Source organism: Microtus ochrogaster, chromosome 21 (assembly GCF_000317375.1).
Source record: "Microtus ochrogaster isolate Prairie Vole_2 chromosome 21, MicOch1.0, whole genome shotgun sequence".
In the NCBI taxonomy this organism is placed as follows: domain Eukaryota; kingdom Metazoa; phylum Chordata; class Mammalia; order Rodentia; family Cricetidae; genus Microtus; species Microtus ochrogaster.
The window spans coordinates 32,598,322-32,613,334 of NC_022022.1; the positions used below are offsets into that span (position 1 = coordinate 32,598,322).

Here is a 15,013-nt window from a genome sequence, read left to right on the forward strand (position 1 = left end):
AAGAAATAACAATTTAAATCATAATTAAATATTGCAAAGAACAATTGAGAAGGTTTCAAATGGTTAAAAAAATTATTCCAACAGTACAGGCAATAATAAGGACAAAGGATTATAGCCTTTCTTTCAATTTTCCTTATATTTGAAATTTAAAATGTAATTTGAGACTGAAAAAAATGAATGTAGAATTGTAAAACCTTAGGTGTTTAGTTTCCTTTCATACATTTTTACTCAATTCTCATGACGAGAACAATTCTTATTTAACTTACATTCTACTGATAAATTACCTGTGTAAGTCTCACTTCCCAGATCTTTTTACCATCTGGAGACATTAGATGTTCACAGGTCAGTGGGTTTATAATGGGACTTTCTTCTCTAACAGTTTCAGAGTGGTAAGAATATCTGTTGGTCCAATGACCACACTTTAACTTCTGATTAAACTTTACCATACCATTATACATTAAATAAAAATAACAAACTGCTACAAATGACCTTCTGGGTGTTCAATAACCACACCTAGAGACTACACCGATGTGGTCAGAGGAATTAAAAGAGAAGATGTCTTCACCATTGTCCTATAAGGGCAACTAAGTCCCAAGGAACTGTACAACATCTTTCAAAATGTTATGTAACTGTGGGGAACCACCTGCTCTCTTGTCCTGCATGGCCTTAGATATATCACTGAGCGGACTCTAACAAGTGTCCAGTCTGTAAAGAGGATGGTCAACACAGGAAAAACTGATGCCACACTTCCGAGTGAAACACTGGTCAAGCAAGGCTTTGACTTATCCTCACATAGATGGATGAAATGGCAAAGGAAAGACTAGCTGAGCCAGGGGCTTCTCCTGAGGTCAAGTCATGTCTGAGGACCAACTCCAACTGCCCTTAGCAGAAAAAAAGAAAGGATTAATTTTGGCCCCCTACACAGTCTTAAACAGTTAGCGTAAAGGTATAACCAGAATGAAGACAATCCGTGTTTTTTAACAGTTTAAGGAACTACAGTCCTCAGACATGGTATGATAAATTATTTGTACAGCATTCTCACTAATGGTTCTATTCCTGATAAATATATACATTGCACAGACACAGGATAAGACCTTAACTTACTTCAACACTGCAGTGTTTATCTGCAGGGGAAAAGGAAACAGTCCTAGATTCTTAGTTATTGAGGCCAACTCTGAGGAAAGCTGTGTTTTCCAACCACAGAACACTATCTCCGGAAGGGCACGTCTCAACTCCCAGGTGTCCTTCTGTACTCTGACCGTTCATGGACAGTGACCAAAGGATATTGCCACATGTCCTGTTGTCAAACTAGGGTTTAAAAAATTATTCAGGATGCCCAAATGATGTCCTTGGAACACTGTGACACAATTCTGGAAATAAAAAAAAAAAAAACCACTCCTCATTCCTCTTTTAGTTTACTAGTCAGTTGCCACTGTCTGGTTGGGACTCTGGATTGTGGCATCTAGATTTCAGTCAGGTGTGACCCATACTGTCCACGTCCACTGGGCATTACACCTATCCAGGCAGAGGTATCTAGTGTATCTATTACTGATAGCGTGCAAAGTACTTTACCTACTCTTACAAAGTTTCCAAGTGGTCACTCCTTGTTCAAGAGTCTAATGTAACAACAGCTGACTGTCCAGCTACTCTTCGATCTGTCAACTATGACCTACATGGATTGAGACATAGAACAGAGAATTTCTTTGATGTTACCCTTCGACAAGATTCTACTATGAAGGTTCTGGTGCACTATCCAGCCAGCTACAGAGTTATGTTTCACCATGCTAAGTAGGACTTAGGTTATTTATAATGTGGAAAATTTTTCTTCACTAACTTTGTCTCTTCTTCATGAGAACACAGTAAAAGAAACTCAGTGGCTGACTTCTGAGCTTAAATTGGCCAATGAAAGGCTCCTTGAACTCATGAACGGGACAAGTGGCCTCCTCCGTGGTCTACAACTTATGGCGACAGCGCAAAGCATCAATCTTATTGATACCTATTACAAAGCCTGCCAAGGATACTTTAAATGGTTTTCTTGCCTGTTCTCTGTCTCTAATAAGGGCAAAGCTGCCCCAACTATTCTAACTACACATTCAGTAGTTATAGTACTACTAATAGTTTCACTTGCTATATGTTACGGGTGCTACCTCAATTGTTTGGCACACTTCTAAAAAACTGTTACCATCAAATGGCTATTAGGTTCTGAATCCTCAACATCACCTAAGCATTTCCTTGGTCCCTTAGATCATTTTAAATGTCATTTGCAGCAGATCTCAAAGAGGTTAAAGATCAATATTGGTTATGTACATCCAGAGTATAAAAAAACATAATTCCTAGTTACTTGATAGAGACCCACACCTGAAGTCATGTACAGGAAGCTAGATGATGCCTTTTCCTTGAAGCACTATTAATTAAAAACTCAGAGAGAGAGAGAGAGAGAGAGAAATTGGGGCTCAGCCTGAAGATCTGAAAAGTAAAGCAGCCAGCCACTGGCTCTTACCCTCACCTCGGTCTACAATGGCCATCCTGGCTCCAGGAATCTCAGAATGAGACTGTGACTGAGAGCTGTCTCCTCCCATTTTATAATCCTCTCTAGGGCTGGGATTAAAGACATGCACCACTGGGATTAAAAGCATGCATCACTCAGTTTCTATGGCAACTAGTGTGGTTACTGGGATTAAAGGTGTGTGTTACCATTGCCTGGCTATAAGGCTGACCAGTGTGGCTGTGTTAGTCTCCCAACCCCCAGGCAAGCTTTATTTATTAAAATACAATTGAAATACCACTACATATCCTAAAATCAGTTAGTACTATAATAACCATTAATATCATGACAAAAAATTTAATACATATATGCATATATATATATATCAATCTTATTAATTTGAGATAATATTTATGCCTTAAGAAAAGTTGTTAAAGAATCAAAATAAAACCAAAGGATTATGAGATTAGTGGTAATACAATAGTTCCTAAGTTTTTGGTTTTCCTTCTATCCCATATAAAGACTCTTCTGACATGAGACAGAGATTTTGGATTTTACTTTAATAAGCATGCTTGGGTTTAGAGAAGGAGAGAGCCGCACATTTACTCCAAAGCAGCTTTAATTTTCAATTGAACTGGGACTACAAAAAGACTATTTGCATTATGTGTCTGTAGAGAACAGCAGAAACAAACATGTGGGAAGATTTATGAAATTTTATCCTGCTGGAGATATGATATACAAATAGGCTAATTACTCTTTTCTTGGGAATTTTTGTCCTATTTCTTCCCATGTCTCATTTGTCCAGTGGTCTTTAGATTCCTTAGCTGGATGCCTTCATTCTCCTGAAAAGATGAAAACAAAACCCTGCCCCAACCCTAACTTTGGGGAGGTTACCTTTCAGCAAGTTATATCTGAACAAAGGAGAAGCATTTGTTAGTCATATGAGTTAGGTTAGACTGAATGGCCAAGCTATTTGATGAAATATTATCTCTCCTAATCAAGAGGTCTCTCTTGTTCGAATCTTTATAATATTTTCATGGTTTCTCCTGAAATTTTTGTTTTATCTGCTAAAGCTGTTCTATCTATCATCCAGAGAAACAATTGTGTTTTTCACAAAAGGCACTAGATTCTTTAATTACTCTGGGAAGACGTTTCATTCATGACGTCAGGCAATGACTGAAACAAATTTGGCATGGGGCCTGCAGAAGAGCCCCCCCAGGGAGTTTCCCAACAGCAAAAGGGTTACCTTGAATATCTTTATTTATTGATTTTTATTGAGCTCTACATGTTACAAGGATGGAGGGCCTGCTTATTAGTCCCATCCCGGCTGCCCGACTGGCTTAGCTCCAAAATAATCACACAGAAATTGTATTCATTAAAACACTGCTTGGCCCATTAGCTCTAGTTTCTTATTGGCTAATTCTTACATCTTAATTTAACCCATTTCTATTAATCTGTGTATCACCACATGACAGTGGCTTACCAGGTAAAATTCTAACTGGTGTCTCAGGTAGAGGATCCATGGCTTCTCTCCTACTCCCCTTTCTTCCTCCCAGAATTCAGTTCTGTCTTCCCCACCTGCCTAAGTTCTGCCCTATCCACTAGGCCAAGGCAGTTTCTTTATTCACTAACCAATGAAAGCAACACATGGACAGAAGGACCTCCTACACTATCTACATTTTTCTCTGCTCCCCTCCCTGTCTCTCCCCTCCCCTCTCCAATCCTCCCCCATGGTCCCCATGTACCCAATTTACTCAGGATATCTTGTCTTTTTCTACTTCCCATGTAGATTAGATCTATGTAAGTCTCTTTTAGTGTCCTCATTGTTGTCTAAGTTCTCTGGGATTGTGGTTTGTAGGCTGGTTTTCTTTGCTTTATGTTTAAACACAACCTATGAATGAGTACATGTGATAATTGTCTTTCTGGATCTGGGTTACCTCACTCAAAATAATGTTTTCTAGCTTCATCCATTTTCCTGCAAAATTCAAGATGTCATTATTTTTTTCTGCTGTGTAATACTCCATTGTGTAAATGTACCACATTTTCCTTATCCATTATTTGGTCAAGGGGCATTTAGGTTGTTTCCAGGTTCTGGCTATGACAAACAAAGTTGCTATGAACATAGCTGAGCACATGTTCTTGTGGCATGATTGAGCATCCGTTGGATATATACCCTAAAATGGTATTACTGGATCTTGAGGAAGGTTGTTTCCTAATTTTCTGAGAAACCACTACACTGACTGTACCAGCTGTACAGTCAAAAGGGGCTGTACCAGCTTGCATTCTCACTAGCAATGCAGAAGTTTTCCCTTTACCCTACAACCTCTCCAGCATAAGTTGTCATCAGTGTTTCTGATCTTGGCCAACCTTAAATATCTCTTATTGATTTACATTAATTCATCCAGTGCCTGCCTTTGTCACACATTCTACATACTCCAAAAGAGAGAGGCATTCTGTTTGGATTGTTCTTAGGAAAAGCATTGTTTCTAGGAACACCCTGTTTGCAATCCCTTTTTAAATTACCTTGTTTATTGCAATTGAAACACTCAACATATCGATTTTTCTTCAAACCTCTGGAAATCACCTCTCCTGTCCAAACATCATTATGGTCATAAGATTCAATATCGATTGTATCTCAGACCCATTCCTCCAAGGGTGTTCATCTTGCCTTTAAAGGCCTAATTACCCTTTTGTATTGTGCATTAGCATTTTCAAAAGCCAGAGATTCTATTATTATTCATCTAACTTCTGAATTTGGTATCATTCTTTTTAAAACTAAAGTCAATCTTTATTAAAAAAAAATGAGTGAAGGTTTCCTGTATAACCTTTGTAAATGGCTCAATTTTCTTTCCTATTTCTTCAATATTGTCCCAAGTATTCAAAGTTGCTGCACAGCATAAAGCCAAGGTGTGGTCATCATATAGAAATTACCTTTGTACATTAGCATAATCTCCTTCTCCAAGAAGTTGGTCTTTGGAGATGTCTATACCTCCAGCCCTAGCCTCATCTTTCCAACAAGTCCTCCACTGTATTTGAGGACCAGGATCCAAGACTGCTGTAACCAAGTCTTTCCAGTCTTGAGAGATAATTCTATTACAAGTTACCACAAATTTAACATCTTCTCCGCAAAAGGTGAATACATGCCATATGAGATTATCACTTCCTTGAGTTTCCTTAAATCTAACATTTTCACAGGAGTCCATTCGGCTTTGAAGATACCTATCATTTGGCAATTTCTGTAAGGATGCTGGATAAATTAAATTTGGTTGCTTGAAAACCTTAGCTGATCCTCTCTAACCTTATAATATGATGCTAAAATTGGTTTTCCTTTAAATTCATCTGTATGGATATGAATATCTCTATGATCTGTTTTATTAAGTTTTTCTAAGGCCTATATCTTGGCACTCACATCAAAGAGCTTTTTTTTAAAGAGATAAACCAAGAATTATCAAACTGACAATAAGGATTATCAAAATAATAATTAACATTATGTCAATTCCACCTAAGTTAATTATCCCTTCATTTAATTGTTCCATTTTTAAACCAAGCATTGCTTAATCATACAAAGACCTAACTGTCTACATTTTAATAGTTAGCTAAAAGCTGTGCAAGGACTACAAAAGAGATCTGGAAGACGGCAGTTCAAGGAAATTTTCAAACTTACACTGGCTTCCCAGAGCAGGTGGCACTGAGGGAGAAACTTATCTGAGAGACAGAGACTCACCAGGTAATAGAGGACAAGACTTTGTAAGCAACTGAAACCTCAGGGAAAGTGTAGAGGCCAGAGGATCTCCCACTTGATAATCTCCAAGAAAGCAAGGCTGAGGCAGAAAGTGGCAGGAAATAGGACTGCAGAGAGACAAGGAGAAGACTATGATATCCATGGATGCTGTTAAGCAGCTAGCAGAAGCATCACTTCTAATGTATTAGTCTGGGAGATGGCTGACGCAATGGTACGGAGGGTGCATCTGAAGATGATAACACCAGCCAGTGGAGCAGAAAGCCCTTTTTCAATGGGTCATGTGAAAGGCAATATAAGGGTCCAGACCCCAGAGAAGTAGCAAGAAAGGAGAGGAGGGCACAGATTCCAGAAAGTGTCCAGACCCCAGAGAAGTAGCAAGAAAGGAGAGGAGGACACAGATTCCAGAAAGTATCTGATTGCTAGCAATGAGGACAGAGAGAAATTAAGGTTACTTCCTGGGTTTCTGCCTTGGGTGAATGATTGAATTTTATGGTTGAAACAAGGAAAGTAAATTGTGTACTGTGTCCTCTAGGGTACAGATGAGAGAAAGAATGTCTTGTTTATATATTAATATGTTGAGTTCACAGTATATGGAAGACAGTCAAACAGCATAAAAATGCTTATCTAAATCTTTAGGGGAAACCTGCCCTATAGATACAGTTTATCCAAGTCATTTACACAAAAGTTGTGACTGAATACAAAAAAATGGAAGATAATTTATAAGAAAGATGATGGGTTGATATCTGAACCCCTAAGAACTGCTTTTGCATTAGGAATCTCTCCAATACCAATGATTCCATCACCATTTATTGATTGCCACCATTATATGGACTTCACTCTTGCTCTATAACTCAGTGCTTCCCTCCTAAATCCCTCATATCTAGGATAACAAATAAGCCCACATTATAATTTCATTACAACTCTTAAGTAACTAGTGGGTAATTTCATTCATGATAAAAGCAAATGCTTAGCATCTAACCAAGAGTGGTGGCATGTGCCTATATTGGCAGCCCAGGAAGGTGAAGGCAGGAGGATCACAAGATCAGGATAGCCTGAGCTACATAGCAAGACTCTTACATATATGTGTGCTTTTCTATAAATATGTGTTATTTGTTAGACCAATTTAAATATAGAGGCTGAAAGCTTAAGAAAAAAATTGTATTGGTTTAACAGCCACCATGAGTATATATTTAGATTTTCCAATTCTTTTATTTTCCTCTTGAGTCTAGTTGAATTAAGTACTTTCTAGTACTGATTAATGTAAGAATCTCCCACCTTTCAGATCTGCTAAGTCTTCCTTTCTCCTCTCATCTGCTCTACCCAGGTGATCAAATGCAAAGCCGCTGTGCTCTGGACGCCTGGGGCCCCAATGGACATTGAGGAGATAGAAGTGGCCCCACCAAGGGCAAAGGAAGTTCGAATAAAGGTAAAACAAAATCCACATTTCCACGTCAAACCCAAAGCTGTTCACTGTAAATTATATCCTTTACAGAATTTCCAACTCAAAAAGAAAGCCACATTTTCCTTCTGTCCAGGAAAAGTTAGGGAGGGTTGGTGTCTGTTCACACTGCTTAGTAGAATGAGGAAACACACTCCATGGGAGTTTTCAAGCTTGGTTACATGCTTGTAATCACTGAGCAGCTTGGAAAAATGCCAACTGCATCTCATCCCTGAGATTCTGAAGTTATGGATTGATTGGTTTGGAGAGGACACATCCTGAGATGACTCTAGCTGGCTCCCAGAGAGCTAGAAAGCAGTTCGCGTGACTTGTGGTTCAAGGTCATTAGATCGTTTCCATTACAGCAGTGGAGAGTATGTATTATTTACGGATGGACTACAGAAAGACAGTTCTAAGTTTCCTTACCCACACACACCATACCCTCCTCTCAAGGAACCTTCTCTGACACCTATTCTCTACTGAGCGAGGAGGGTGGTATTTAACATCCCAATCGAGCACTCTCCAGCAAGGTTACAACTCTCATAACTAGTTTTAGACTCAAGACACCCAACCATTTTCTGACAAGCTGCAATGTGACTCTCTCACCTGTGCATTTGAACCAGAATATAGAGCAAGGGAGGTGATGGCAAGCAGGAGATGGGCTGGGTGGGGATGGTGCTGCTAACGATTATCATTCAGGTGATTGTGATAAATAAAAAAAAAAAAAAAAAACCCTGTCTGCCGAAGATTGACAGGAACATTCCAGCTATAGTGTCAGAACCAGAACAAAATAATGAAGACGAAAACAGGTTGGTGGGTGCAGTTCTGGGTCCAGGAGGTTTGAATACACTTCCTTCAATTGTGTCAGCAAAACAGAGTTGGGACTTACACTAAAGCAGGATTGTTAACACACCTTTTAAATGTGTTTTGCAAAATGAACTAAAACTTTAGTTAATATAGGAAACATTACTGTTTTCTGTCTCACGCCTCTACCTTTTAATCCTATAATTAGTAGCCTTCCTCCACACTTCCGCTCTCAAGCCAGGTCGGATCTTTGGCACCATACTGAGGTGATTTCAACTGGACTCTTCCCCCTTAGACTCAAGTGTCTGAACACTTGGTCCTGAGTCGATGGTGCTGTTGTAATGGTGTTGTGAGAGACGTCCTTGCCAGAGGAAGACATCGGGGACAGGCTTTGGGAGTTCACAGCCTTCCCTTACATCTAGAAGGGAAGGTTCCTTTTCTGGTTGAAGATGTATTCTCTCAGTTTCCTGCTCTGGCTGTCTGCTGCTGTGCCCCTCTCTCCATTCCTCAGGTCTCCCTCTGAAAGAATAGCCCAGGGTAAACTCTTCCTTTTGCGAGCTGTTTGTGATAGTTTCTCACAGCAGTGGAGAAGCCACTCCCTAATGCACACGGTGTGCTTCCCCAGCTTCTCTTCTGAAATCATTAAACTGTGACTCGACATTTTTAGCTTGGAAATTAGTGGAGGTAGAACACCACGCTCTTTTACAGAAATAATTGTTGACAGCTATCAACAATGAGTGCTGACTAGAAGCGCTGCACTAGAAACCGTCACAGAGCAGCAGACCTGAAGCTCCTTCGCGACAGACAAATCTCAGTTCTCTGTGCTTTCCACGCAGATGGTGGCCACAGGAATCTGTGGTACGGATATAAAAAGTCTGGATGATAAAGAGCTTTCCCAGTTTTGCCCCATCATTATGGGCCACGAAGGAACTGGAATGGTCGAGAGTGTGGGAGAAGGAGTAAGCACAGTGAAAACAGGTAGGAAGCAACATCCGGCCTCGAGAAACGACAAGTTTTGGAGCCCACAGCAGAAAACCAATTTAAGGGCATCCCTTACGTGTGTCGCAATCAAGCAAATAATAAGAAAGGTGAAACTCTGCCCACTTCCCAGAGAGGATGGTCAGAATGGTCCCTAGATTACACGGCCATTGATATTAGCTTTAGTCTTCAAACTTACATTTTGAAGTGGAATGCACCCAACCTAGCGCTAACAAGTAAGGAGAGAAAAATGAATAATTAGGTAAATAAAGTGAGGGCAGTGGCCCATATTGTTTGGCTGGGTCTCTTGGATCCCCTTGGCCAACAACTTGAAGGGAGGTGGACTTTCACTGGCATTGGGAGGTTGATAGTCTGTAGCTCCTGGAGAACACTGATGTTTGGAAACTCCATTTAAATAAGATGTGTGTGTATGTGTGTATATATGTATAAATACGTGTGTAGATGTGTATGTGTTTATTTATATATAAAGATATTTATTGTGTATACAGATAAGTATAGATGTGGGTACAGATGTGCAAATGTATGTATAGATATGTATGTGTGTATGGTTATGTATAAATCATATATATGCATGTTTATATGGGTGTATAGATATACATAAATGTGTGCATAGATATATTTGTATGTATAGATGTGTATACATATGTATAGATTTGTATATATCTGTAAATATATTATATGTTTATTTTTAAGCTTATAAAATAATATTTCATTATGGATTTTTCCAATACTTTTAGTGTTATTTATCCTTTCTGACTCTTTCTCACCCTATTTTTCCCTCCCCAGTTTGGTCCTCGCTTTCCTTTCCTCCTTCACAGCATCTTTGTCCTACGGCCTCCTCTCTATAATTCCTCCTCACTTTCTCTCCCAGGATTCCTTGTGTCTTCCTGGCTTCTGACGTTGCTCCAGGATTTTTTTTTTTTTTTTGGTTTTTTTGAGACAGGGTTTCTCTGTGGTTTTGGAGCCTGTCCTGGAACTAGCTCTTGTAGACCATGCTGGTCTTGAACTCACAGAGATCCGCCTGCCTCTGCCTCCCGAGTGCTGGGATTAAAGGCATGCGCCACCACCGCCTGGCATGCTCCAGGATTTAAACTCAAATCCAAAACACAAATTCACAGACATAAGAGAACATATGGCATTTGTCTTTCCAGGTCACCTTACCCAGGATATTTCCCAGCTCCATCCATTTACCTGTAAATGTCATGAATTCATTTTCTTTGGGTTGTGTATCAAGACCATGATCCCGTTATACTTTCATCACTGAAGAGCATATAGCCTCTATCTTGCCACTGTTTCCAATAAGTGGCAATAATTATGGCTGAGCAAATATCTGTGGAGTTGATAATGTGAGTCCTTTGGGCTTATGACAGAGAATAGTTTAGCTAGGTCATATAGTAAACAAATTTTGATTTTTTTTAATTAAGTCTGCATGCTTATTTCAAAATGACTGCAAATCCAGAGTGGATTCCAGTCTGTAATGCCACCAACAGTGACGAAGGGGTCCCGGCTCCCCACGTCTTTACCATCATTACCTGCCAGTTGTTTTCTTGATCCTAAGCCATTCTGACTGGGGTAAGATGAAATCTCAAAGTGGTTTTAATTTGCATATCCTTCATTTCTGAGGTTGTTGAACAATTTTTCAGATATTTCTTGGCCATTATCTCTTCTTCTGAGAACTCTCTGTTCAGGTCATTAGCCCATTTTTCAAAATGAGTTGTTTGATTTCTTGATCCTTCATTCTTTGAGTTCTTCATCTATTCTGGATATTAATCTCCTATCAAATATGCAGCAGGCACACATCCTCTCCCACTCTGGGCTTCCTCTTCACGCAACTGAGTCTTCCCTTCGTTATACAGAAGCCTTTTGGTTTTGTGAGGCCCCACTTGTCAATTCTTGGCCTCAATTACTGAACAAATGGAGCTCCACTCAGGAAGCCCTTTCTTACACTGATATCTTGTAGAGTTCCCCTATGCTTTTTTCCTAGAGTTTCAGCATCAGCATTTCAGAGTTCACATTTGGAGTTTTTTCTTCTTTTCTTTCTTTTTGTATGGGGGAGAGAGAGGGGTAATATATATGGGTCTAATTTCAAACTTCTATATGAAAGACCAGTTTTTCCAACACTATATGTGTAAGCTGTTGTCTTTTCCCCAGTGTAAATTTTTGCCAACTATCAGATGGCTATCGGTATATGCACTTAAGTTTGGATCTTCTATGTCTGGTTTTGTCCTAGTATTATAACTCTGTAATACAAATTTAAATATGGTATAATAATTTATACAGAATTGTTCTTTTTGCTCAGAATTGCTTTGGCTATCCTGGGACTTCCATATGAATCTTAGGATTTTGGGGGGTCCTATTTCTGTGAAGGATGTTATGGGCATTTTCATAGGGATTTCATTGAATCTATAATTTGATGATATAATATGATGATAACTTTCATGATGATCAATCTGCTAATCCACGAGCATGGGAGTCTCTTCCTTTTTCTAATTTCTCCTCCTCAATTTCTTTCTTCTCAGCTTCAAAGTTTTCATTTCAGAGATCTTTGTCCTCCCAAAACTAAAACCAAAATAGAAGAGCCTAAATTCAAACAAAGCTTTTAAATTAAAATTTATAATAAATTGTTATACTTGGCAATATCAGACAATGAATCAGTCAGTTAACTCATCCCAAGCAAGATACTCTGATCTTCTCCTCCAAATTTGAACATAGAGGTACAAAGGACATACACACACACACACACACACACACACACACACACACACACACACACACAATATAGGAATATGTTTGCTCTCCATGGCCACAAAGAGAGAGATGAAGTACAACACAAAGCACAGCTTGTGGACAATCTTTCCCCAATCCTGGACCTCATTTTTTGAGCACTGTATCTATTCTGACTCAAGCCCCACAGTAGAAATTAATGGCTCCTAGAGATTCAGCCATGGCCTGGGGCTGGACAGGATGCTGAAACTATGTTGGTGGCCAAACACAATTAAACATGGGAATAGTTCCTCATTATCACATCTTCTTGGTGCCTCGTTGACATCCTAAGAAATCAGACTACTCAACACTAGCACCCTAATAAGTTACTCTGCTTTTTAGGTGACAAAGTCATCATCTTATGTTTGCCACAATGTGGAGAATGTAACACTTGCCTCACTTCCAAGAACAACATGTGTGAGGAAATTAGGTAAGCCTTTATAACTCCATCTTCGTAAAGTCTAATTCAGCTTCACTTGAAGAGATTTAAGCTTTTTAATACAACATAACATAAAGTTTGTTTCCTTTCACCTATAAAAAAGACTGTCAGGGACACATCTGATATCTGAAAGCAGCAGAGTCACCTGCAGAGGGAAGATGGTGCATCAATATATCTCTATAGGCACCTTTTCTGAATACACAGTAATAAAGGAAATCTCAGTCGCCAAGATTGATGAAGCTGCTCATCTGGAGAAAGCATGCCTAATTGGCTGCGGGTTTGCCACTGGTTTTGGTGCTGCGATCAATTCTGCCAAGGTGAGGGGCATTTATATTAATTTTAAAATAGAACGAGTGGGATAAGGAGGTGAAATACCTTTCACGTTGGGGCACCACATGATCATACCCCCATGGAAAAACAAGCAAATAAGCTTACCTCTAAGCACTGCTAAGTTTATTAAATTAGTTGGTTGCCTTCCCATGCATTCCCTGACATCCAGGAGTATAGGTATACAGACTTCAAATATAATACATTATAATATGACTATGTCTTTCCATATTCCAGTTTGTTTAACAAGCAAAAGTGAAAGTTTCCACTGTTCTGCTGCTAAAAACTCATCAAGTTTACATTCTAATTTAATAGTATATTACTTAGCCGTGAATGTTTAAAAAAGAAAGGGAGAGGTACTGAAGATGTCCTTCAAGGACAGAACACACGCCTAGTATGCGCAAGGTCCTGGATTCAATCCAAGTACACCAATGGCTTTGTTAGGGATTCTATTGCTATGAAGAGACACCACATTCAACACAACTCTTATAAGCATTTAATTAAGGTAGCTCTCTTATAGTTCAGAGGTTTGGTCCATTATCATCATGATGGGAAGCAAGGCAACATTCAGGAAGACATTGTGCTGGAGGAGGTGAGAGTTCTTACATCTCCACCCACAAGCCACAAGAAGTAGTCTGTCTTGCTGGCGTGGCTTGAGCAAAAATGAGACCTCAAAGCCCACTTCCACAGTGACACACTTCCTCCAACAAGGCCACACCTACTCCCATAAGGCCACCCCAAATAAAATTCTAAGGGTTTAAGAGAAGCGATGGAGAGGTGATTCCATTGGCCAGGGAATCTCACTCTGACTGAACGGGCTACAGTTAAGCTCCCCCTCTTGGAATATCACTAGAACCACCCCAGCTCAATTCTTTAAGGGGCCTTTGATATTTAAGTCTTTGCACTGTCCACTGTGTTTTAGTCTCAAGGCTCCACAGAAAGATGGGATGTATCTTCATAAGCTTTGTGTCACTGGGACAAAATACCTATAGTCGCCACACTGCAAAGAAGGAGGGTTTGTTCTAGGACACGACTTTGGAGATTTTAGTCTGTGACACAGTCTTGGGGGCTACCTTGGGGCAGGAAGTCACGGCAGGGAATGCAGAGTGGGGCAAAGCTGAGCATCTCATGGTATACAGGATCAGAAAGATTATAAATGGGAGACCAAAAAAAAAAAAAAAGGAGAGCAGGTATCCTAAAATCCCCTTAGGGCATATGGTCTTACATGAGGTCTTCCTTCCACTGGGCTCCTTCAGAAAGTTTTGATACTTAATGTCAAGGGCTGAGGAGTAGGTCTTTATTTCCTGTGTCTTTAGAGCACAGTGTTCAAGATGCACACTCTATCAGGTTGGAAGGGGTTCAAATTAAATACACTGCATGCTACAAAGAAAGAAAAAAGAAAGGAAGAGAGAGAGAGCTCCCATGAGCAATGACTCTGAAGTGATTTGGTAGAAAAGAGAAAGGAAAGATTTCAAGAAGATGGAGGTGTTTGAAATAATTTCAAACTGTCTAGAACTAATGAAATACTCTGTCCAAATGAATCCTAAGATGCAGTGAAATTTCATTACGTCACTTCCATTATGCAAATTCCACGCTGGGACTTGAAACTCTCCTTGTAGGTAGGTTTTTGTTCCTGTGGTAAAAGTATCACACACCAAGAAACGGCCTGAGAAACTAAAATTCCCTAGGTGTATGTTCCTCGAAAACGCTTTCCTTCTGTCTCGTGCAAAGCAACTGTCTTGGTGTGTACCGGCATGAATAAATGCAGGCAAATATTAAAGAATATATACAAATTTAATGATTAAATAAAACTTACAGAACCAAAGTTCCCGCATAGCACAGGAGGTAGGAAAGAAAAAGGGGCAGGCGCAGCCTCCGAATGCTGGATTTATCAGTCAACCATCGCCTGAGGCAAAACCTGCCCCTTAAAGGGGCTGGCTTAACCCTACATCTCCCCCTTTTGTCTAAATAAGCCAGAACTAAACCAAATACAACTATAAACAATAATAACAAATG

At 39.6% G+C, this 15,013-nt stretch overlaps 1 protein-coding gene across 1 annotated transcript in view; it reads left to right on the forward strand.

The window, feature by feature from the left end:
• The window catches only part of LOC101980533 (alcohol dehydrogenase 6), a 31,257-nt gene that overhangs the window by 485 nt on the left and 15,759 nt on the right, over positions 1–15,013 (forward strand). The window contains exons 2-5 of the mRNA XM_005357349.1: positions 7,552–7,653; positions 9,306–9,447; positions 12,574–12,661; positions 12,774–12,987. Coding sequence (XP_005357406.1) covers positions 7,552–7,653; positions 9,306–9,447; positions 12,574–12,661; positions 12,774–12,987 — 546 coding nt within the window. The remainder of the gene's footprint in view (positions 1–7,551; positions 7,654–9,305; positions 9,448–12,573; positions 12,662–12,773; positions 12,988–15,013) is intronic.